The sequence below is a fragment of the Eptatretus burgeri genome, chromosome 4 (genome assembly GCF_056783735.1).
Source record: "Eptatretus burgeri isolate ZD-2024b chromosome 4, Ebu_testis_v1, whole genome shotgun sequence".
NCBI lineage: Eukaryota > Metazoa > Chordata > Myxini > Myxiniformes > Myxinidae > Eptatretus > Eptatretus burgeri.
This window is the reverse complement of record NC_140964.1, coordinates 63,205,445-63,230,524: the sequence shown is the minus strand read 5'-3', so window position 1 is coordinate 63,230,524 and position 25,080 is coordinate 63,205,445. Positions and strand designations below refer to the sequence as shown.

The following is a 25,080-nucleotide window of genomic DNA, read 5'->3' as shown; positions in this document are numbered from 1 at the left end:
GAAGAATAAAAAACAGAGGAAAAGAAGAGCTAGATGAAGGAGATATATGAGGAGAAGAAAAGAAAATTAAAAGTAAATAAAGAGAACGAAAATGAAACGGAGGAAAAAATTAAACAAGTCAGTAAGTATATAAATGAGTCCGAAAGTCACAATAAACAGAGAGATGACTATTGCACAAGACAGACCGTGTGGCCCATGGACCAAGAGGGTTAATGCGGCACGTTGAGTAATCATAGGGTCCAATCCAGAGCTGCTGTGCAAGTAGACCGGCCAGGCGGCGTGACTTCGGTCCAACACCTTCTCCAATCCAAGTGTAAATCTCAGTACCGAAGTCAAAGACCAGCACCTGGCAGAGAAAAACATGCAGATCAAGCAGAGTCACCAAGATTCACCTGATGGAAGAACAAACATGGCATCCAAACATTCCACAGGGATGAATGCAAAGATTAATGCAACAAACAGAATGAGATTAATGCTCCATGAATGCCTCCAATATTTGACACTTCCTTTCATTAAAAAATGCATCACATCATAGAGTGAATATATATATATATATATATATATATATATATATATATATATATATATATATATATATACATATATACATATATATATATATATATATATATATATATATATATATATATATATATATATATATATATATATATATATATATATATATATATATATATATACATATATACATATATATATATATATATATATATATATATATATATATATATATATATATATATATATATATATATAGTTACGGATTTTAGAATCCGGTCTGATGAATGCATCCACACATCCAGGTCCTCAGATAGTTATTTCCTTAAATGCATGTTCAGATTAGCCCCATCCCCATGTCTAATGGGATCTTAAATGTGATGCGTTGAGAAGGGTATAGGACAGATCCCCTCTCTTATGGGAAGCTTTTTTCTTTACGACAGACACGTTCACACACATTTCTTTCACAAGCTCTGAAGCCCGCCCCCCATTCTTCCTCAGCAGCAATCTTTCGTGAGCTCCGACGCCCGCCTTTTTTGGGAGCGCACGGGTCGTCATGGTAACCGTGTGCCAGTGGGGCGGGGTGAGCTTGGGGCGGACGGCACCCCGCGGAGACGGCCCAGAGATATAAAAACGAGCGATAGGTACGGTCTGAGAGAAAAGCGTGAGGAGACAAAAAGCGTGAGGAGAGAAAAAGTGTGAAGAGAAAAGCTTGAAGAGAAAAGAGGAGAGAAAAGAGGAGAGAAAAGCGTGACCAGAGAAAAGTGTGAGGAGAGAAAAACGTGACCAGAGAAAAGTGTGAGGAGAGAAAAGCGTGACCAGAGAAAAGTGTGAGGAGAGAAAAGTGTGAGGAGAAAAGAGGAGAGAAAAGCATGACCAGAGAAAAGCATGACCAGAGAAAAGAGGAGAGAAAAGCGTGACCAGAGAAAAGTGTGAGGAGATAAAAGTGTGAGGAGAGAAAAGCGTGAGGAGAAAAAGCGAAAGGTGAAAAGAAAAAGCGAAAGGAGAGAGGAAAATGCAAAGGGCGAGAGAAGCGACCAAGAAGCGGGTTTCTGACCAGCGCCGAAGAGACAATTTGTCCTTCCCAGTGCTTCGGCAAGCGAGCGTGTGGTGCGCGTGTGGGTGTTAGCAGCGCCGCCAACAAGTGAGGCACGGGTCGGTTACCAACAACACCAGGGTCGAAACACGTGACGGACGATCTCGGTGCCCTCCAGACTTCAACTGGCGTTCAAGGCTGCCCCGTGAGAGGGTGCACGGCAAAGCTGGGTGCTGGCGACGGACGTGACACGCACGCACGCATTTTCAGGACGTTTTCGCTTCACGGACGACTTTCTGATGAGCAAGACGATTCTTTCCCTCCCCTCCCCCTGAATGATCTGCTGGGTTCCTTTGTCTGCATTTATCTGTAAGTAAGTCAACCCCCAATAAGCATCTGCTCTTTGTCTCTTTCCTGGCATTTTGATTGATTTTGCTTTGAAATTCATTCTTTATTTACCTCAGCAAATAAAAAGTTCTTTTTATTTATTTATTTTATTATTAATGAATTATTTGTCGATTTCCAACCTGTCCATGTTTGTCCTTTCCTTCATTGGTCTCGAATTGTTCAAACCGAGATAGACTCGGAGGTAATTACCATAGATTTGACCAAAAATCGTCGGCACGCACCAGCAGTTAAAATACTCGGCAGCCCTAATTAAAATCTAATCGAGATAATATTGGTGCTTTACCGAGGGCACGCTCCCCGCTCAGGTAACCACGTGACATCTAGTTCAATGGAATAATTAGACGGTAGACACTGGAACTCGTGGTTGACCGAGTGGCGTTCATGGTTTTAAAACAACTCACCGTACCACAACGTTAATTGTGAGCGGTGGCCCCAGGTCCAGCTCTATCGAGGACAACCGGGGATTAATACCCCTGAGTGACAAGCTGGTGTCTCGGTACCCGTGGCCACAACAATATGTATATATATATATATATATATATATATATATATATATATATATATATATATATATATATATATATATATATATATATATACACATACAGATATACAGGACCATACAATGAGATAGACACAGGAAAAGGTCGTTTGGCCTGCAGCAACCATGTCACATTCAAGTCCTTTAATTACTTGAAATTATATCTGGCATTGTTATTGATAACTGGCAAATACCACTTGTCACTTCACTGATGGGAATACTAAGAGAGGGGGAATGGAGAAGGGAGAAAGAGAGGAGGGGTGGGGGAGAAAGAGGGTGGAGGGGAGAGTGTAAGGAGCCAGTGAGAGGGGAGAGGTAGTAAGGAGGTGAGAGAGAGAGGAGGAGGGAGAGAAGGGTTGGGCTGGAGGAGGGAGGGAAGAGTGAGGAGGAAGGAAGTGAGGAAGGAGGAGACTGCATTGGAGGGAGGGAGGAGTGGTGTGAGAAAGGAAGGCAGCATGAGGAGGGGAAGGCCAGCATGACAGTCGGAGAAGGAAAGCAGTGTGAGGGGAAGGGAAGGCAGTGTGAGGGGAGGGGAAGGCAGTGTAACGGGGAGTTATTGGGGTGAAAATGCTTTCAATCGTCAATTGCAAAAGGGAACTTGTTGCTGTTGCAGATTTTGGTTTCTTTGAATCCACATTCTCAAGTGTCACAAATACGTACTCTCTCTGGTGTTTGGGTTTCAAATATTTTTCATGTATTAGATGTATTACAGTGATGAGCAAGGTCTAATGAACAATAAGAGCATGCAACTTTCAGACTGTCTTCTTTAACCTTCCCAAAATAGTTCCAAACTGCACTTCTGGACCTTTTGAATGATAGCCCTCGGGGCATGTTTAGTTTGCAAGTGACTTGCTTTTGTGGCTACATGGCAAACGGGATGCCCCAGAGGCATGCTCCTTTTCAATTAATACATTACCGGGCCATGTGTAACTGGAACATACCCAATAGGAATGAAAAAAGATTCCCTCCCCAAAAATGCTTCTTTCTGTGAAGTTGGAATTACTCGGAATTGACGTTAATTCTGGTTCACTTCTTGATTCTTTTCGATTCCATGGTTGGAATTGAGTACATTACTTTGGAATCAGTCTGCCCACCACTATTAAGCACTCAAGCAAGCACTCCAATGAAATGGTTGATAAGGAATGGCTGACTAGGTCACACAAAATACAGTCCGGAGATGACTGGAAACGTCTGGAGCATCAAACAGTGATGCAAATTGGACAAATGAATGCTTTTTTATAGCAGTCAGAACTGCTGCTAAACTAGAAACTAAACCCCACCCCACCCTTTGACTTGTTCAATTCCACAGTTTAAATATTGAAATTCGGTCCAGGTAAGATTTTGGAGCTTACCACATTTCAGCTGTAATGCTTATAAACGTCCAGAGTTGTATTTTATGGGGATGGAGGGATCGCCGTGAAGGCGGCCATGGCTGAGTTCTCCCTGGAGAATATCCGGAGTTAAGGCGCTGTCACACCTTGACGTTTTAGCCAGCAATGGCAACATATAAAAATGTATGTAAAACGTTGGCGTACGCTGAAGTTTTGAGGTTTTTTTTTTAAGTTTTGGTCGTATTCATAACGAGTTGGTCGTATGCATAACATGTTAGTAATGGGCACAGAACGTTTCGCTGTCTTATAGATAACTTATACCAACAAATGCTTAGCATGTTGTCGGCGTTCACAACCTATGCCCAACAATAGTTTAACGAAGTCTAAAAAAAAATACGGGTTGTTCCTGCGAAGCCCCTTTTTATATACCAATTCCCCTAATCGCTGCCAATACGCCATTATACGGTATCTGTAAGTTAGAAACGCGTTCAGTAAGTTCTGTGATCGTCCTGAAGACGTCAAATATGTCTACATACGTATTTGTGCGTCGGACATGCTTTACAAATAATTCCCAAGCACGTTACTCATAGGTTATAAATAAGTCACGGGTACCCTAAACATTACTTTGACGCGTTTCGACGTATGAGGAACTTTCAAGTAACGTGTTGCGAAGTGTGAATAACCTTCGTGTAGCGTGCTTACAAAACGTTACTCAGGTTAGAAATAAGTTTCGGGTACACTAAACATTACCTCGACGTGTTTTGACTTATGAGTAACTTACAAGTAACATGTGTCAACGATCGCATAATGTGCCTACAACTTATGGCCAGCGTAGCGGAACGTGTAAGTCATACGCCAGCATACGTCGTAAAATTTCAAGCATGCAAAAATTTGAGGACAACCCAAAAGTACAACGTTTAAAGCCAGCGTACTACGACGTATGGCAGTGTTTTTCAGCGTGCTCTTAACGTATACAAAACGTACCCATAACGTATTCGACGTGTGCCAGCGTTTTAGACTAATTTTTCATAAATCGGCATACGCTGGCTAAATCGTCAAGGTGTGATAGTGGCTTTTGTAAGGCAAAATCAATAGAAGATGAAATTAAAAGAAAAAACGATTAACATAACGGGAGGATTATGGTGAGTAAAAGTTATGAATTAGGGTGAGTAAAGCAACTGAAAATTTTTCACTCAATTTTTTTTTTCTGTCAGGAATGCATCTTCCCCCTTCAATACATTTTAAAAGTAAATGAGATTTTGAAGTTTGATTTAAACAATGTTTTCCAGGAATGCATCTGTGTGGGTCCCTGAGAGTAGATCATAGGAAAATCGCATCATAATGTATGAAATTGCTCCAAGCTCTTAATTTGAAAACTCCAGCACTTACAAAAGCAATGTATCCAGCCAGGCCCCTAGCCAGGGCTCAGTATTAAGGGGGGCATATGAACTGGATGGGGGGGGGCACAATTATTATATTTAATATTTTTGATAACCCGGTATACTATTGTATTCATGCAGCATTGACACATCTATAATGAGATTGCCGTCGCATACTAACCAAATTGATCTCAGCTAAATTTAATATGTTCTGATGTTTTTGGCCTAAAATTATTCGAATGCAGGAGAGCCGCAACAAACTGGCACATTCACAATGCAAATATTCAATGATTAGACAATTGGCACCAATTCAGGTGCACTTATACAAGGTGTTGTGCAGAATTGGCATTAGAAAATTAATATACCAGAGATACAATGACTAAACGGGGGAGGTTGGCACCAGTGCACTTTCAAATAAGATACAGTAGGCTATGATCTGCGATCATCACGTTAAACTATCAACAGCGAATATGACCAGCCTGAAGATACCACAAGGTCCGCATTTAAAGCAGTCAATTACACAGAGGTAAGGTTATCCACAAAGCACTAGATATGGGATATGCAAAGCACCAAACACAACATTTAACTTAAACATCAGAAGTACAAAGCAGCCGACCACGGCAGGTGCTGACCACAACCACACTGCAACCACAACCACACACGCATCACCAGCAGTCACACACACAATCTGAACTCCTCGTATAGTTTTTATACCGCTGTACTTGCTGTCAGAAGAGCTGCAGGCGACGTGTTTCGGTGTGGAATCTTCTGAGGACCTTCTCCTTCCATTCATTCAGTCATTTACGTGTGAGGTCTCTCTCGAAGGCCAGCTGTACCAGTTGTACCTTGCGTGCATGGCGCATGGACCGTCGATGGTCAGTTGAGACATTCCTCAATGTTGAGAATGAGTTTTCACACATGGCAGTGGACGCACCAAATGTTAGTCCAAGTCTCATAGCAGTCACTACACTTGGCATGGCTTCCAGCGTTTTGTGGTATGTTGAGAGGAGTTTTTGTGTTGTCCATCTCTCCTTTGGCTGCTTTTCTGTCTGTGAGCGAATAAACTGCTTTGCAACCACACACTCTGTTTCACTGATGGTTGACTTTGTTAATGTCATAATGTGCTGGAGCAAGTGGGGATCCAAAAACGTGCCATTTTCAGGATTCAAGGCAGCGAGTGAACGGGCGAGTTGTGTGTTGCGCTCACTGAAGCGCTGAGCGATCTCTCCAAGCACAGTGTCAATTGCGCTGTAAAAAAACCCTCTGCAGTTCCGTCTTGTCATTGTCGTTGTTTTGTCCTGTAGTCTTCAAAACTACAAACTGTTCCAAGTTCTTATGCATTGTGCGTCTCCGTTTTGGTGGTGCAGGTGTAGAAGTGCGAGCATCGTTGGCCTTGTTCCACAGATCAGTGAACTCATCCTCAGAGCGGAGTTTCTTCACGCACTCTGTAGTACTCGCCACCAGTTCCAACCCTGTTGGCAAGTCCATGTCTTCTGCCTGAAAGAGTTTATTAGGGCCATCTAACAACATCAGCAGTTTTTGTACAAAGATAGCAATGAACATGAAGGCAGGCCCAGAGACTTCCTGCAAAAGCCCAATAGTCTCCATCCTCATCTCTGCACTGTCGGCGTGCTCTGCATCAATCTCCGACAGTAAGGATGTGATATCCTTAAAAGATCCTATGATCACAGACACGGTGGCTAAATGTTCCGTCCACCTTTGATCAAGAAGTCGTTTTAACCGCTCACCTTTACACTGTGCAGCAACAGTGGGCTTTCTGAAGAATTTGTACAGGCAACAACAAATCTCGAGGAAATCAGTGACAGCTTTCTCTGCTGCCAGTGCGTGGATAACTACCAGATGGAGTTGGTGATTTAAGCAGTGCACATAGGGGATTTCTCTTTCCAATATCTCTTGCAACAACTTTTGCACCCCACCGTGCTTCCCAGCCATTACCGAAGCCCCGTCGTACACCTGACTTAATATTTTTGACGTGTCAAGTCCTGTTTTTATCAGCTCCGCAATTATTAGGTCTGTCAATGTTTTTCATCTCCAGCGTCGGCTGTAGCTATTGTGAGTAGACGCTCTGTTGCTTCATTTGATGCTGATATAACGCGAATGATGATTGATATGTTCTCACATTCAGTGGGGTCCCTCGTCCCATCCACCTTGATAGTAAACCATGATGTGCCTACTTCTTCCACGATGGCATCCGTCACAACATTACTCAATGTGCAGATCAGTTCATTCTGCATTTCTGGACTAGTATAGCTTGCGTTTCGTGGGATATGCTTTATTATTTCGGCCAGCTCGGTGTCTTTTTTGAGTGTGTAGTTTAAAAGCGAGAGGAAGAGCCCACTGTGCTCGTCTGACATATCCTCAAAATTATCAAGGCTCCCTCTAAAAGGTATCTGATTTTCGGTGAGAAATCCCACAACATCTATAAGAGCAGACACATTGTACCGGTTTCTATTTAGCTGGTCAGCATTGAGGAGTGTGGAAACCTCCTTACCACAATCGATGCGCCTCTCGTTCTCCTTCCACCTCAAAACACAAGTTAAATGTTCCTTTGAAGTTGCGTGTTTGTGAAACCCCCTGTCTTTCTCAATGGCATGTTTCCAATTCCGGTAGCCTCGCACTGTGAAAGTAGAGTCCACTGGGCCACGTGCGGTGTTAAACTTCCTACATGGATAGCAGAATTCTGCATCTGTCTACACACTGTATTCCAGCCATTCATTAGTCTGGTACCACGAGGACACAAACGAGCGACTCTTGTTCTGCAACAGATGGCCAGGGTACCGCTGTAGCTTCTGTCGGTATTTCATCGACATGATCGTCTTTTCCTCCTCGTTCTCCTCCTCCTCCCACAACATGTCTTTCATCATCTTCTTCATTTTCGTCGCTTGCATTTTTTCCTTTTCTGAGCCATTTTCGTATATCCATCATCCACGTCTTTTCCTCCTGCTGCGAGCTCGTGCTCTGTGATTCGTCGCTCGTGACTCGCGTCACTAATCTCGCGACTCTCGTCACTACTCTCACGAGTCGCAAGATTTGACGGTTGACGGTTTTATTTATTAAATGATGCATCCATCAAAAACAGGTTTTATCTGCATAATTTCAAATGTAAGCATGATTGCAAACACATATTTTTAATTTTTATGATAAAATTACTTTTGTAAGATGGAGGGTTGACGAGTTGTGAAGGTCAAGTGGTGCACGTGCACTTCATCTTTAATAATGTAAATTTATGTCTTTTCCTTAATCATATTATCATATTATGACTATATTACATTTATACCTAACTTACAACCAATCAGGTAACCTGCTCAATAGGGTCTCCATATCGAAGACGCCGATTGGCTATTCCTTAAAACTAAATGATCCACGATATATATAACCACCCACAATATCGACATTCGACACGAGGTCTTGGTTGCTGGTGTTGGTGCTTGCGTTATTATCTTTTATCTTGTGTTCTTGGACTGTATTGTCTTGCCTATTGCTTTTGGAGATGCGCTGGGAAGCGCACACTTATCTCTTGACTGTTATACAAAGAAGGATCAAAGAAGGATATTATTAAAGAACAGTTTATCCAAGAAGGCCTTATTATTCACCACACTGAACATCTGGAATAAGGGTTTTAGTTCACACAGGTGAACTCTTAAACAGCAAGTTCACAGTGGGCGCTCGTCCTTAAACACTAAGTTGTTCACAGGGTGCAACAGGGCATAAATGGGTGGCGTACAAGTGGGGGGGGGGCACCAGATGCGCCATGGGGGGGCATTGCACCCAAATGCCCCCCCCCTAGCAACGGGCCTGTATCCAGCGATTCGTGGGTATGTGGATGAGGCTTTCGATGATATGAATGAGGAAAGTGCAAAGAAACATTTTGAGCACTTTTAGTTTATAAACCATTGCGGCCTGTTCCAAGTCAAGGCATTGTTGAGCAGGCCGAACAAAATGGTGAAGTAAATCTCCAGCCAGGTAACCCAAGATGCACCCACCCTAAGACCCCATCGAGAGTGAGGTGTCCGAGGATGCGCCTGTTAAAGGATATAAATAAATAAAGCCGTTAATTATCTTAAAAAGGGGTCTATTAATCGACTCAAACACCCAATTTTCACTAATGGAGTTCCCTTCATATGCAAGCAAAGCTTCAGGCTGCTAAGTTTCATGGTTTTGGAGTTATGGAGGACACACACACACAGTTATATATATATATATATATATATATATATATATATATATATATATATATATATATATATATATATATATATATATATATATATATATATATACATATACATACATACATATATACATACATATATATATATGTGATCATAAAGAATAACATAACATTATCTTTGCTCACTCTGCCCTCCCACCTTTCTTGCTCTCCCCTTCCCATGCTTCTTTGCTCACCCCTTTCCTCGCTCCCTTCACTGCTCTCTCTCCCCTTCCCTCCCTCTCCACTCCTCCCTCCTCTCTCTCCGACCACCCTCCTCCTGGAGTGTATAGTGACATGTGGTGTGGCGTCGCTCTCCACCTCCTTCCTAGCTACCCCCTCCTCCTCCCTCCCTCTCTACTCCTCCCTCCTCTCTCTCCGACCACCCTCCTCCTGGAGTGTATAGTGACGTGTGGTGTGGCGTCGCTCTCCACCCCCTTCCGAGCTACTCCACTCCTCCTCGCTACTCCCTCACTCTTATCCCTCCTCACTCTCCCCCCACCCCACCCTTACTCCCACACCCATCCTCGCTCCCCTCCCTCCTCTCACTCCCCTCTCTCTCCCCCCTCTTTCTCTCTCTCCCCCCTCTTTCTCTCTCTCCCCCTCTCAGTATTCTTGTCAGCAAAGCAACGGGTGGTGTTTGCTTGTTTAAAATATGCTAGAAACCTAAAAACCCTCGAAAATGCAGGCACTGCAGGCATTGTTGGAATTTTTGGAATCAGATTCAAATTCACCGGAATGATCCCGCCACCACAACTATACAAAAGGATAAGTGAGGTGTTTTGGGGGTAAAGGAAATCATGTGTGGAACTTACAGCACAGGTTTGCAAAATGGCATGTGGAGGGGCCTTTCCCCAAAACTTGTCATCAGGGACAAGGCATTGTCCTTGTAAGCGAAACAGGCAGTTGGTCGCAATGATGTCATGTTCGTAAGATTCCTCATTGCATGGGGTTGACTTTTCTGGACTACAAGGGGGGGCTGTGAGTGAGGGATAAGTCCATCAGGAAAATTTTCAGTTCTTTGTGCAACAGTGATAAACCCGACTTGTGAACCAGCAGCTATTCCATCACTCCATGTTAGTTCCTGTTTTTATCAAATGACAGACATTTGTTTGATGGAACCGCACTCACTACCTGTGTGATGTTGGGTTCCGAGTAGCGTCCAAAAGGTAGCCGCCTCATCACCAGAGTAGATGTTCCGTTCCTCGAGAACTGTAACAACAGAGGCTTTGCAGCCCAGCTCCTGCCCATGCTGGATCTGTGCAGCCAACTTGGTGGCCTGTCCAAATATGGAAATGTTCATTCGATAGCAATTCCACACACAAGAATCTATATGGATACTCTCATACCCTATGTGAGAAAATTCACCTGAGCCCACGATTTCTGGTCAAGAAACACCTGTACCAGATCCAATTACTACCACAACCTGCTTACCACATACCTTTATCTTTTCACTTGTGTTGGCTTCGTGGCCTAGCCACAGGAAGCAGCTCTGTGCAGTGACAAGGACGGCACACATACCAGGGCCAACTGAGTGCACGTACGGCTCTACGACACGTACCTGCACATGCTTCCGCCCTGCACGAAAAATTGAGAAAAAGTGGATGGGAGGTGTATCTTCTACAAATGAATAAAAAATACTTGAGATTTTTAATTATCCATTCATAATTTTGGGTTATTGGAATATTCTTCTGCAGGTATTGTTAGGGTTAGCTTTGTTGCCATACCTTTGACTTGTATGAGCATCAGTGGCTGGAACGTTTGTCGGTTTTTGGCACGAGGGCTGACTGTCTCCGAAGAGCATTGAATCTCAGCAGCACGAAGGCCTGCCCGATGATGAAATAAAAAAAAGATCATTATTCTGGGAAAATGTGAGCTGTATAAATAAAAACACTGCCAATCAATAAGTGATAGAACTCTACAACCGATGTCAGTGTTGTTGGCACCACTTTTCCTTCCCTTCATTTACCAACCCTTTAGCTACCTGACTCACTAAAGGTAAATAAAGGGTTAGTAAACCCAAATATTGATTATTTCATTATTTTTCTGTTTAATGAGCCCTCAATACACATTAACCTTGGATTCCTATGACACCAAATAAATGTGTAGAAAATCAATTTATCAAAGCTGATCAAGTACCATTTGTCCCACTATTTTATGCGGCTGTGAGATATTTGACTTCCTCCATCAGTTCACTTACACGAAGCAAATTAATGGAACTTTGAGGCTCCTGGGATTTATTTTCCTGATTTTTGGTTGGATCCATTATTAGTTTGAGACAGATTAAACAGATATGTATTATGTGTGGAGCTCAAAGGATCGGTGTTAGTGCGTTTCATAACATAACCATGACACAGCACGCTAAGCATTTTATGGACGGGACAGATGCGAAACACACACATATATATATATATATATATATATATATATATATATATATATATATATATATATATATATATATATATATATATATATATATATATATATATATATATATATATATATATATATATACACACACATTGTATTAGTGAAAGTATTGGGACAGGAAGGAGACATGCAAGGACATTAATTCACAACCGTTTATTTGAATTCTAATCGGATCTCACAATCACAATACTCGGTATCAAATGTTGGTAGACATGTTATCGACTGTGGCGAGAAAGTGTCGTTTCCCTTCGGAGGAAGTGCAAGTTCAGTGGTGGATCGACTCCGGCTGCCAGATGACCTTCCAACATGTCCCAGAGTGGTGTCATCGGGTTTAGTTCTGGGCTTTTGAAACTCCACTCCTGGATTTCAATGTTCATGTCCCTGAACCAATATTACTCACAGAGCAGTCTGTCAAGGTGTGCTTGTCACGCTGTTAGATATAAAGGAGCTCCTCGTGGTGTTCGACCAGAGCTGGTAGTGCAGCTCTGTCCAAAATGTCATGCTAAGACAACTTGATAAAGCACATGATGTTCTTTGCATTCTGGGAAAAAGAATATGCCACATGCAGGTTTGGAGGCCTTGTGTGCACTGTCCCAGTGGTTTTGGTACAAAATATATCCCAAAGTTCAAACCTCTGTGCAATAGGGAAAAAAATTATTAGCGGCATTGAGTTCAAGAACGTTATCTGATTTACACCAAGGAAAGGTTCAGGTATTTTAAAACCCCCATGGGGTCACCAGTCTGTTAAACCTACTACATGACAAAATAAGTCAGAGTGAAGAAAATTAAAGGATGATAACATCACAAACTCAAAAAAATTTTTTTTACCACTTTTACAGACATATAGCATTAGCATCATCTCCTTATCCTTGTCGCTCATTCACCATCTCCTCAACCTCGACACTGCAGGGCATCAACAAACTGAAAGCTCGTCTGGAGCGGCCTCTTCCGATCGCCGGCACGCACAGCTCTTCAGTAGCTACACGAATATGTGACGCCAGTTTGTTCCACTTGATCCGAGTTTGCAAACCCTGCGATTTGTGCAACCAAATGGCTGGAACTGCTGCTCATGTATGTGTTAAGGAACATGCATGATCATCACATGAAAAGGTTGAGTTCTTTTCATTGACAGCTTGACAAGAACACAAACTTTCATGTAAATACATCAATAATGAAAGAAAGCAGCTTTACACCTTGAAGTTGAAATACTATATATTCTTTCCACACGTGTGTGTGTGTGTGTGTGTGTGTGTGTGTGTGTGTGTGTGTGTGTGTGTGTGTGTGTGTGTGTGTGTGTGTGTGTGTGTGTGTGTTGTATTCACATCTTTATACTTCGTGGATGCTGGAGTAACTGCTGATTATACAGATAAAAGGCAGGGTGTTTGACCAGGATGCCAGCACACAATGATATATCCCTTTTGAAAGGTACAATGGGATGGTTTAATATACGAAGTATTATTGCAGACAGGACACGGTGGTTTTCTGTCCTCATCTGAACAACAGAACGCTTCCCGATGAGATGCTCCCTGCTGGCATTGCACCAGAACAAAAGTTTTTAATCAAACACATTTGAGTCCTTTAGGAATTTTGACTCCATTGGGAATTGAACTGGGACTATAAAGTTCAGCAGTGACAATGTTATCAACTATTCTGCCATTTCAAAAATCAGTGGAACCATTTCCTGCATTTTCATTTCCCCTGCAGAGCGGCTAACTCCGGCTACAAAACGTCCTGCAAGTCTTTAACATCAACAAGTCTTAGTTCGATCCACAGCTCCTGTTGCAACACAAGAAAAAATGGAAGATATTCCACCTTCTTCAGTTTGGTCACCACGTCTCAGGCTGCCTCGTTCTATCAAGTCGGTCCTGACATCCTCACGCTCTGCCAGGACCCTTAGCGGGTTACGCGACCTTGTGGACTTGCGGACTGGTCGGATGGCACGTCGATGTTCCGCAGCGATAGAAGTCAACAACCTGGATGAGAGGTTCCATGTAGGGAAGACACGGAGGAAGGAAAGAAAAGAGAAATACGTAAATTTGCGAGAATGAACTAATGTTCGAATTTTTCAGAAATATAATCATCGCCAGTAGTAGGGGAGAAGGGGGTCCATCCTGTATCCCTCCATCACCCTTTCTGCCCCCTTCCTGCCTCCCCACTTTAAATTTCAGTCAGTGAAGCAACGGGATGTATTTGCTAATATGTATGTGTATATATTGTTACGCTGTGGAAATTCGCATTACACCATAAAGGGTCCTGAGGTGAGATATATCGGTAAGTTCATGTGAAGTTAGCCCAAACCTGTTGTACAGAGGGAATATATGTGATCCATTCGGGTTGCGATTCTTCAGTGAGTCGTTTTTCTTTTGCTGTCGTTAATTTAGTGCAAGAACAACAACGAACATCGCCACAACCAACATCTCAACGATCACGCCATTCACTACACGACGCCAACAATCACGCCATTCACACCACGACACCACCTTCCACAACTACGCTACCCCATTTTCGCCACTTGCCATTCAACGAGCACCATGCGGTCACGATCTCCGCGGGACGGATGAAACGGAGCGGAGTGGCAGCTTAAATATCTCCCGCCAAGATCTCCCGCCCAAAACACCCGTGCTTTGGCATGGGGGAGGGCGATTTGAGCCGGAGGTCAAAGGTGAAAAAAGGTGGGGGCCTGATTTTGGGGGAATAATTCCCTGGCCCCGAGCCAAAACTGACTTTCCTCATCCCCCGCACGGCGCGGGAAGGAGGGAACGAGAGGGCATGCCCCTTTTTGGGAAGCTTCCAGATGGGAGGTGGAGCCAGAAACAGGGCGGGGTGAAGGGCGGAGCCCCACCCTACAAAGGGTGGGTGTGAAGAGTCGTGTGGTTGGTTGTTCCCTTGTCCCGGTTCGAGTTGGGCTCTTGTTCGGTCGGTTGTCGAGGGGTGGAGAGTCCTTGCTCTTGGTGTGTGCATCGGATCACCCTGGATGAAGCTCGATAACTAGGAACGGCTCGAGTCTGTCGGAGCAAGGATCGTACTGTGTGTGCATCGTCCGTTCTGTTCGTGGTTCGGTTGAGCACGGGGCTTCTCAAGCCAGTCGGTGCAGTCCCTGGACGGAGCGCCTGCCATTCCCCACCCCGTCCACACCGAGATAGCGGCGAAACCCGGTCCATTTCCCCCAAAACCCCGTCCGAGCTGTCGGGTGGACGACGTGAGCTATGCGCGGCACGAGCTCGGTGTCCCACACCGGAGGGACTCGAGGCTGCAGTCGCCAAGGCTGGACGACGCGCCCAGGGAAGTCGTGACTTCTTTTCTTTTAGGGTTTTTGTGTAAATGTCTGTGGGTGGCACCAGTCTGTGAAGTGAAACTGTGTAAGTGTTGCCGTGTGTAAGTCCTATTCGGTAGTAGATCTGCGTTTATGCATTGCTTTTGTTTCTTTACCACTGCATACGTGTGTTTCTTTGGTTTTATTGTATTCCTGTGTATTGCTTTTGATGTATTACTGTATTATACGTGCCTTCCGTGCTGCCGTGTGGTGCGGAATAAATGCGCTTGTCCAATTGTTCCCGCTTTGCTTCGTCTCCTTCTTTTAATTGACTCTCCATCCTGCATCACGTAAGGGATTCGTAGTGGGTTTCAACATCCCAGTAATTAATCGGAGCCGTCGATAACTCCGCTCGATTATCCCTGTAATACGGAACGAACCGCTTAAGCGGTTCGTGTCCGGAGTCGGCCTGTGGCATGGTCCCATCCCTCGGCAGATTACCTGTGCGAGTACCATAGGTATATCGACTTTCGGCGATTTACCCTATCTCGCGCGGGTGGACTGCGGACTGGGTGGTGGTGGGGTTAAACCCCCACCCGTGACTGGTTTCTGGCGGTCGTCCCAGGAGGGTCACGACTGAATTGTCTGTCCGGTGGGTGACGCGGTCGCGATTCGAGTTACGTGGCCGATCGCACGCCGGCGGGCGCAAATTCGCAACAAAAAAAAAAAAATATATATATATATATATATATATATATATATATATATATATATATATATATATATATATATATACATTACATTACAGAGCCGATGCAACTGTTTAGCCAGAAGAGCCTTAAAAAAATACTTGTGCAGTATATATATATATTGTTGCGAATTCGCGCCCGCCGGCGTGCGATCGGCTGCTCGACTCGAATGGTGGCCGCTTCGCCCACTGGACGGACAATTCTGTCGTGACCTTCTCGGAACAACGCCGGGAGCTAGTCATGGGTGGGGGTATAACCCCACCACGACCGTGCCAATTGCCCACCCGCGCAGGATAGGGTTGCTCGCCAAATTCGATCTACCTAAGTACCTGCGCGGATGGTCGACCGGGCGATCGTACCACGCCACAGGCCGACTCCGGACACGAACCGCTTAAGCGGTCCGTTCCGTGCTACAGTGATAACCGAGTGGTGTTATCGTTGGCCTCGACGGTTCCGATTAAATACCGGGCGTATTAAGCCCACTACGAACCCTTTACGTGAAGCAGGATGGAGGGTCAATAAAGAAAAGATGAAGCGAAACGGGCACAGTTCAACATGCAAGCACTTTATTTACACGACACATGGAAAGCACACATATACAGTCAAACAGTCAAATGCACATATGGCAACAAAAACAAAAGCAACAACGACACAGAGTTACTACCGACTACGCGCAAACACGGCAACACTTATACAGTTCTACTTTACAGACGGCGCCACCCACAGACACTTACAGAGAACCCAAAAGAAATAGAAGTGGTCACTTCCCTGTGCGCGCACCGAGTCCTTCTCTGCGCCCTCAGCTCCCCGCTCCTCCAGCGTAGTCGGCGAGCTCGTGCTTCGCGCCGGCACGTGTGGCTATTTGACGCCACAGACAGGGTTTTGGGGAATGAACGGGGTTTTCAGCGCTCTCTCGGTGCGGACGTGGGGGGGGGGGGGAAGAAATTGTCGACACTCGGGGTCAAGAGAGAGAGGAAATGGCGGATGCTCCGTCCCACCAGCGGGGTCTCGGGACCACACCGACTCCGGCGAACCCTCGGACAAGAACCCTCGAACAGGATATATATATATATATATATATATATATATATATATATATATATATATATATATATATATATATATATATATATATATATATATCTCTCTCTCTCTCTCTCTCTCTCTCTCTCTCTCTCTCTCTCTCTCTGTCTCTCTCTGTCTCTCTCTGTCTCTCTCTGTCTCTCTCTGTCTCTCTCCCCCCACACCGTCATTTGCCCAAAAGGTCCAAGGCTCATCAGGATCAAGGGCTCCGCAGGGATCAACAGGCTGGCAGGAACAGGCTCGCAGGATCAAAAGGCTCGGCAGGAACAACAACAAACAACCCTCTTCACAGATTCACCCCTTTTTATATCGCGGGGCTCCGCCCTGTTGCTCCGCCCAGTTATTTGCTCCACCCCCCTTCGAGGCGCTTCGAGAAAGGTCTCGAAGAGGGGCGTTCCTCCTCCCTGGCCGCGTCACACCGCGCATCCACCAATCGGGCGCCAGCTGCCCCACCCCGCTTCTGTCACACTCCTCGGAGAAACAGGCGGGAAAAATCCACGCGCCATCGTTGTGCCTTCTTCTTTCCCTCCTTGCGTTCGACAGTTTCCAACGCGGAAACCGTTATAGTGTGGACAGTGGAGGATGGCGTTCGTCAGCGGGGGTAGTGGCGAAGATGGTGGTGGTTGTTGTGAGGGTAATTGTAGTGCGGTTGGCGTTGTGGCGTAGTTGGTGGCGGTTGTTGTTTGTGTGGAGGTTTGTTGTTTAAAATAACAATAGAAAAAGAAAAACGGCTATCTCAAAGGATCGCAGCCCGAATGAATCACATAAATTCCCTCTAGACAACAGATTTGGGCTAACTACACATGTACTTAAGAGATATCTCAACTACGGGACCTGAATGGTGGTTTGCGAATTTCCACAGCCCTAACAATATGTATATATACATACATATATACACACTGCATGACCACATAGCTCAGAAATAGCATACTCCCTTACGAACTGTCTCGTGGGATTTGATTCCTGACCTACCTGTAACCTCATTCTTGTGCCGTGCAGGAAGGATGTTTTTTTCACTGGTGGATGTAAAAAATACCGATCAAGAGGGTATGCCATTGCAAGAAGGTACCCTGGAATATCCCACATTGCTGCCATATTGGGGCACTAGTGCATCAGTGGCACATTTGTGCTTCGATGACGATGCAACAGGCAAATAGAATTCAGAATAGAACCTTAGTCAAATATACATTTGATAGATATCACATTCCTAAAATGTGTAAAACATGAGCTAAGGTTATGGATAGGGAAGTTTAACAATAACAACAATACCATCGACAAAATAGTACTAGCAGTAATATGTCATTTATGAAAATGTAGAAAAACATGTCCACAAAAAGATGACAAAAGTGAATGTAGACATTTCACCTGGGACTGCTGGATTCTGTGACCATGTCCAAGTATTTGTCATGGGTCTCCTGGGAGTCTGGGGTGATGGAGACCCAATGGGAACTGTGATGCAAATCGCTGTGCCACTCCAGATTTGACGGTTTGCTGTCTCTTTTCTGTACCTCATGCGATGCTGGAAACACACATCATATAACAAGTTCTCATCTCAAGGTTTCAATATGACCAGCAGCTGCACAGCTTTAATATATCAGGGCAGGTGGTTCAGTTTTACTGTAATCAGTAGTCTTGGTGGTGGTTTGTGGAGTTGCCAGTAGGTCTGGCGCAACTACAGGAACATCACCGAAGCAGCTTAAGTGCATCATTGAAGGGGTAAGAACAAATAGGTCCTCAGACAAGTAGAAAGTGATAATACAAACACATCCTTTGAAAACTCACCCAATATTTATTTGTACTGACGAAGTATTTTGTGCAAGTAACCTTATGGAATAGGTTTGGTCTATCGTTATAATCAGGAAAAACGACCTGACTAAAGAAAAAAAAGATATACTAATTGCAAATCAGACCATCTTGGGACAAAATATGTTGATCTCTTCACCTCCGGTATACACTCCAAAACTGTACACGTGCACAGGACTACACTGGAAACATTCAAAACATTTGAAGGGTAGATTAATAAAAATAACGAGTCAATGGTTGCACTGATGGGTCCAATAATGCAACTACATCTCTCATGTGGGTTCAGGAACATTTTGAATGATGATGTGATTGCAATTTTAAAATCCAATGTTTTGGATTTCAGTGCTTCGGTATGTCCAGTGAGAAATTGCAAAATCCAGTGCTTCGGTATGTCAGTATTACAAGGGATCTTGAATCTAGCATAGGTTTGGCCCATTAACCAATTCAGGGAACTTTGTCTTTGGAGTCAATGTGAGAGACTTCATGTGGTTACAGGAGACTACAGACTTTGAAGATTCTTCTCAATTAAGGCAGTTGTCATCCTTAGTGAAAAGAGACAGCAATTTCATTTTTAAAAAAATCCAAATCATTAGATGCAGACAAACCTCTTGCTGGACTCAGACTCTCGGTGGGTCTGAAGGACACCTTGAGAACCTCGTTTCCCATTTTCTCTCTCGTATCCCCTCCTTCTCCAACACTCTTCTCAAGTGGTGCAAATTCTCTCTGCCCAACAATGTGAATTTCCTGGAAATGATTGTTGTTTAATAAATGGAAACAGACTGCACATGATGATGCTGAGAGTGTACATTTTGTATACAAAAAATTTCAATTCATGGCACAGCAAGGTGATGCGTGATAAAAGAGAACATATTGAGAGTGCAGTGGTGGGAACGGGAGACACAAACAAGCAGTTGGATGAATAAAAGGGGAAAAGAGGAGAGTGGAAGGAAAAATATCATAACCTATAGGGGAGGGGAAGGGGAGTTACAATGGATGATGAGAAGAGGCGGCATGGCCGAGAGGTCAGCATGCTTGCCTCAGAGCTATGTAGCCTGAGTTTCAATCTCGACCCATCTATAAAATGTCACTTGGTGTTTTGCAGGCAGGGTGATTTATCAATGGGTGTGCCGTCCCTCAGATGGACGTTAAACTGGGCGTCCTGTATGCCAGCATTAGTTGGTGGACATTAAAGATCCTCCAGTATCCTTCATGAAGAGCAGGTGAGCTATTGCTGGCACCCTGAACAAATACCTGCTCTAACCTACAGGGGTCAGTCACTATCAGCATATCCAGGCTTCCAGCAAATGATGCTACTCATAGTCTTGTTCTGCATAGAAAAGATGAAGAGGTGGAATTCCACTGACATCTTAAAGCCCTGGAGAGAAAAGTGAGATAATAGTGACTCAGGGAGGTGGTTCCACAGGTAGGAGAATAGAGAATCAGAGAAGTGGAGGTGAACAGTAAGCCTGCACTTTGTGGTGTTTACAGGGAGGGATTACTGGAAAAACGTTTACATTCTGAACGGGCTGGGGAAGGACACAGAATGTTGAAAGAACATGGTCAACAAGACCAAAAATTGGGGGGGGGGGTATGGTCACAGCAAGACCCCACCAAACTGGAGGTCTCACTCGCTTTAATCCACAATGGCTCTATTTTCCGTTCACATAATGCCATGTTTTTATCTCTACAGACACTATAACAATACCCCTTAAATGGAGTTACATTAAAAGAAGAATGTTATATCGCAGTTCATGCAGTGTAGGTCACGGAAATATGTGTGATTGATGATGGTTAAAATGACGTAATTGCTCAAAACAGAAGGAAACAGCAATACCTGTTGTTGTCTGATCTCCTGGGACCTCCGCTGCCATTCCAGTCTTACTGATGTTTCCTTACTGTCGATGTGCCCAACTACTCGCTCCTTCCACCCATGATCCTCATGTTTAGACCTAGACATATCCATAAGAATGAGAAATAAATTGCAGTTATCTTGGCAATGCTTCGGTAACTATTTTAATGAGAAAGAAATCCATAAATCTGATTTGACTCTAATAAGATCATTTTGATATGAAATTGTCTATATTGCCTTTTGAAGCTGGTCACAGTATCTACTGGACTTGTTCTCAGTTGCTCAACATTGCTCAAGGGGAATTTTGGAAGAGACTGCAGTTGCTGCTTTCTGGTGTCGACCATCTTTTCTCTTGTTTTAAGGCCTTTCCTCCATGGAGCCGTTGTTTCAGCAGCGACCGAGACATGTACAGCTTGTTCAATGGAGCTGTCAGTTTTCTGCTTCGGATCTGTATCAGACAAATGTTTTTTTTATGCACTTTTGATAAAAATAATCATAATAATGAGGACAAATAGACTTGCAATACATACAGTGCCTTCACAAAGTATTGACACCCCTTGACTTTTTCACATATTGCTGTGCTTCAGCCTGAATTTAAAATGGATTAAATTGAGATTTTTTTTTGTCACAGTTCTACACATAATACCCCATAATGTCAAAATGGAAGTTTTTTTTCATAAATGTTTGCAAATTAAATAAAAAAATGAAACGCTGAAATGTCTTGCGTTAATAAGTATTCAACATATTTGCAATGACACTCCAAATTGAGCTCAGGTGCATCCAATTTCCGATGATCATCCTTGAGGTGTCTCCAGAACTTTATTGGAGTCTCCACAACACAACTTGTGGCCAATTCAATTGATTGGACATGATTTTGAAAGAAACACACCTTTCCATATGAGATCCAACAGTTGACAGTGCATATCAGAGCAGAAACTCAACCATGAAGTCCAAGGAACTGACCATAGTTATTGATTTGCATCAGTCTTTCACATGTGTCAGATATAATTGTGAGGAGACATACATCTGGGGAAGGGTATAAGACAATTTCTAGAGTGTTGAAAGTTCCCAAGTGCACAGTGAGCTCCATCATTAGGAAATGGAAAGAATATGGAACTACCATGACTCTTCCGAGAGCTGCCCGTCCAACCAAACTGAGCAACCAGGCAAAGACTTTGGTCAGGGAGGTGACCAAGAACCCAATGACCACTCTGACAGAATTAGAGTTCCTTGGCTGAGATGGGAGAACCTGATGAAAGGACAGCAATCTCTGCAGCACTTCACAAATCTCGGCTTTATGGGAGAGTGGCTCGACAGAAGCTACTCCTGAGAAAAAGGCACATGACAGCACACCTGAAGTTTGCAAAAAGGCACGTGAAAGACTGAGAGGTAAAAGATTCTGTGGTCTGATGAGATGAAAACTGAATTCTTTGACCTGGATGCAAAGCGCAACGTTTAGTGGAAACCGAGCACAGCTCATCACCCATTTAACACCTTCCCTACCATGAAGAATGGTGGGGGCAGCATCACCCTATGGAGATGCTTTTCAGTGGCAGATACTGGGAGACTTGTAAGGACAGAGAGAACAATGAATGAAGCCAAATACAGGCAAATCATTGAGGAGAACCTGCTTCAGAGTGCAAAACACCTTCGACTGTGGTGCAGATTTACATTCCAACAGGACAATGACCCGAAGCATACAGCCAAAACAACACTGGAATGGCTTCAGAACAAGAAGGTGAAAGTCCGTGAGTGGTCCAGCCACAGCCCAGGCATGAATCCCATTGAGAATCTGTAGAAAGTCTTGAAGATTGATATTCACTGACGCTCCCCATCCAGCTTGACAGAGCTTGAGCAAATCTGCAAGGAATAATTAGAGAAAATGCCCATATCCAGATGGGCAAAGCTGACATCCCCAAGAAGACTCGAAGCTGTAATCGCTGCCAAAGGCCCTTCTACAGAGTATTCACTCAGAGGATTGAATACTTATGTAATTTAGATAGTTCTGCTTTTCATTTTCAATAGATTTGTAAAAATTTCGAAAAACGTTTTCACTTTGTCATTATGGGGTATTTTGTGTAGATCAGTGACAATTTTTTTAATTCAATCCTTTTTTAATTCATGCTTAAAAATGAATACCATTCCTTTCACACCACAAGGCACACAGGGCTGCCAATGCAGTTTCATTGGCAAGGAGTACAGTCCTGGACAGGTCACCACTCCAACATAGGTTACTCTGAATGGTTATTACCACAGTAAGCTGGTACTCATTTTGCTGATCTCAGAAGGATGACAGGCCGAGTCAACCCTACCTGGTGTTAATTCAACGGCTCCAGGGGCTCAAACACAAAATCCTAAGATCGTAAGGCAGCACCTTATCCGTAAAGCCAACACCAGGCTCATTGTGTACTAATGTGCTCATAATTCAAGTGAAAGTACACTCATGTTTCATAATATATTTGTCCTCATCGTGATTTATGCACAAACTCCTCGATGAGCCTTAGATTAAGGTAATTAAAAATGTGTCAGAAGTGGGATTGGCATCTGAGCTTGCAAATTATTATCAAAGTCATGTTTTTGATATTCAAACAATCTGTGCGACACCATCCCTTTAAGGAAATGCAATATAATTTTTTTTTTTTTAAATATCAAACCACTCATTCAATTAAACATTTAGCACATGAAGATGCTTTTATTATCACCTTTGTCACCCATGTGATCAAACGATGTTCTACTTTTCAAAGAAGGGTCTATTGTTGCTCGTTCTTTCCAAGCATGAAATGGTGACTCCATCGATGTCTCTCTGGCATCCGATTCTGCTCTTATCCCTGGAACATGGTGTCCTTCCGACCCTTTGAATGCTTTTACAGGACCCGTTTGAATGGGTCTTCCACTGACAATAATTTTTTGCTGGGAGGACTGTTTTTGACTACATGTGACAGAGGAAGTGACCTGAGCAATGCTTGTGGTCGCAAGTGAGGCACTGTGGACCTGTACACAAGAAAGAGAGAGAGAAAAAAAAAAAACGAGAGAACGATGACAAAACTTCTGCAAACTAAATACATTATTATTGCAATCTAAAATTAAATCCAACAAATAATGATACTTCATTGTTTGTTAACCTACCAATAATACCAACGAGAAAGCATCTGAAAATGCAAAGCCCATCCACTTTGCATTCAGATGTCTTCTTGTTCCGTTCCGTATGCTAAACGGTACCTTTGACCTTTTGACCAAATTCTTAATTTGTTGTCTCCATATTTTCATAATAAAGCTTTGTTGAAAATTTGATATCAAAAGCTCAAATTATAATTAAATTTTCAGGTCAACTGAATGAAAATTCACGATTTTATGTCATGCTGATGCAGCGATGCGCTGCTCCGACACATGCTCCCATACCTGACCTGACCTGATCTTTGACCTTCTGAAAATTTTTTTAATTTGTCTTCTCCATATTCTCAAAATAAATCTTTGTTGAAAATTTGAGAACAAAAGCTCAGATGGTAAAAAAAAAAAAGTTACGACTTACAAAAGCTCAAACGATAATAAAAATGTCAGGTCAATTGAATGATAATAATTGACGATTTAATGTGACACTGACTTTTGACCTTTTGACCAAATTATGAACTTGTTTTCTCCATATTCCAACGATAAAGCTTTATTGAAAATTTGATGTCAAAAGCTCAAAAAAGTTACAACCCGAACATACACACAGACAGACACAGGAGTGATTGAAAAACCCCGTCTCCTGCTGTGAGGGGGACGGGCTAATAATATGCCTCCACTCCCCCAGCCCATTTACTTGTATACAATATACATATACGAAGGTAGTACTTAAACATGCTCTGCCTTGTAAACGTATACACATTCCTACTTCAGGCTGTACCTCGCTGGCTGTGACGGGCTGCGTCTGAAACCGAGGAATTGAACGCCGGTTCCGCTGGACCAGAGTTTTTGGGCCACCCTTGCTGAGCTGAGTGAACAATGCCATCTTCTCAGCCAGGGTAAGTCGAGAGTTGTCCGGTTCTTCGTCTTCCTCCTCTGCACCCCTTCCTGGACCGGAATTATAAGTGGCCGGAATTTTCTCGAACCTGCTGGGGAGCACCATATAACAAGTTATGTTTGTCATGTGATGACATGCTGCTTCAAAAAGATAGCAGACAAAAAAGAAAAAAATAACAGCAGAAATAAAGGATTGGAATCTCCAACCCATCATTACAACCCCCATGGTCTTGAGATCCCAGGATCCCAAGTTCAAATCCCACTCGGCTGTTGAATTAATACCAGGTGGGGTTGACTCTGCCTGTCATCCTTCCGTGGTCAGCAAAATGAGTGCCAGCATGCTGGTATCCTGTGAGAGTGGCGACCCATCCAGGATTGTGCCCAATAGCCAAGGAGACTGCTTAAGCAGCAGCAACGCTCTGCACAGAGTATGGTTCCAATGGATGGATTCCAACCCCTCAAT

General features: G+C 43.5%; 1 protein-coding gene across 18 annotated transcripts in view; it reads right to left on the bottom strand.

The window, feature by feature from the left end:
- Nucleotides 1-25,080, bottom strand: part of LOC147028201 (supervillin-like) — a 196,012-nt gene that overhangs the window by 42,853 nt on the left and 128,079 nt on the right. For 15 of the 18 annotated variants that reach the window (XR_015057460.1, XM_085878374.1, XM_085878372.1 and 12 more), the window contains 12 exons: nt 24,502-24,709; nt 23,318-23,606; nt 20,853-21,063; nt 20,601-20,715; nt 19,372-19,510; nt 18,329-18,482; nt 13,691-13,851; nt 11,173-11,271; nt 10,887-11,023; nt 10,577-10,724; nt 10,261-10,424; nt 186-346 (listed from right to left, as the gene is read on the bottom strand). Coding sequence is in view for 17 of the 18 variants with exons in the window: in XM_085878374.1 (XP_085734500.1) it covers nt 186-346; nt 10,261-10,424; nt 10,577-10,724; nt 10,887-11,023; nt 11,173-11,271; nt 13,691-13,851; nt 18,329-18,482; nt 19,372-19,510; nt 20,601-20,715; nt 20,853-21,063; nt 23,318-23,606; nt 24,502-24,709 (1,986 nt within the window). In the remaining variant the exon portion in view is untranslated. The remainder of the gene's footprint in view (nt 1-185; nt 347-10,260; nt 10,425-10,576; nt 10,725-10,886; nt 11,024-11,172; nt 11,272-13,690; nt 13,852-18,328; nt 18,483-19,371; nt 19,511-20,600; nt 20,716-20,852; nt 21,064-23,317; nt 23,607-24,501; nt 24,710-25,080) is intronic. The other 3 variants (XM_085878367.1, XM_085878371.1, XM_085878369.1) reach the window with 2 other exon arrangements.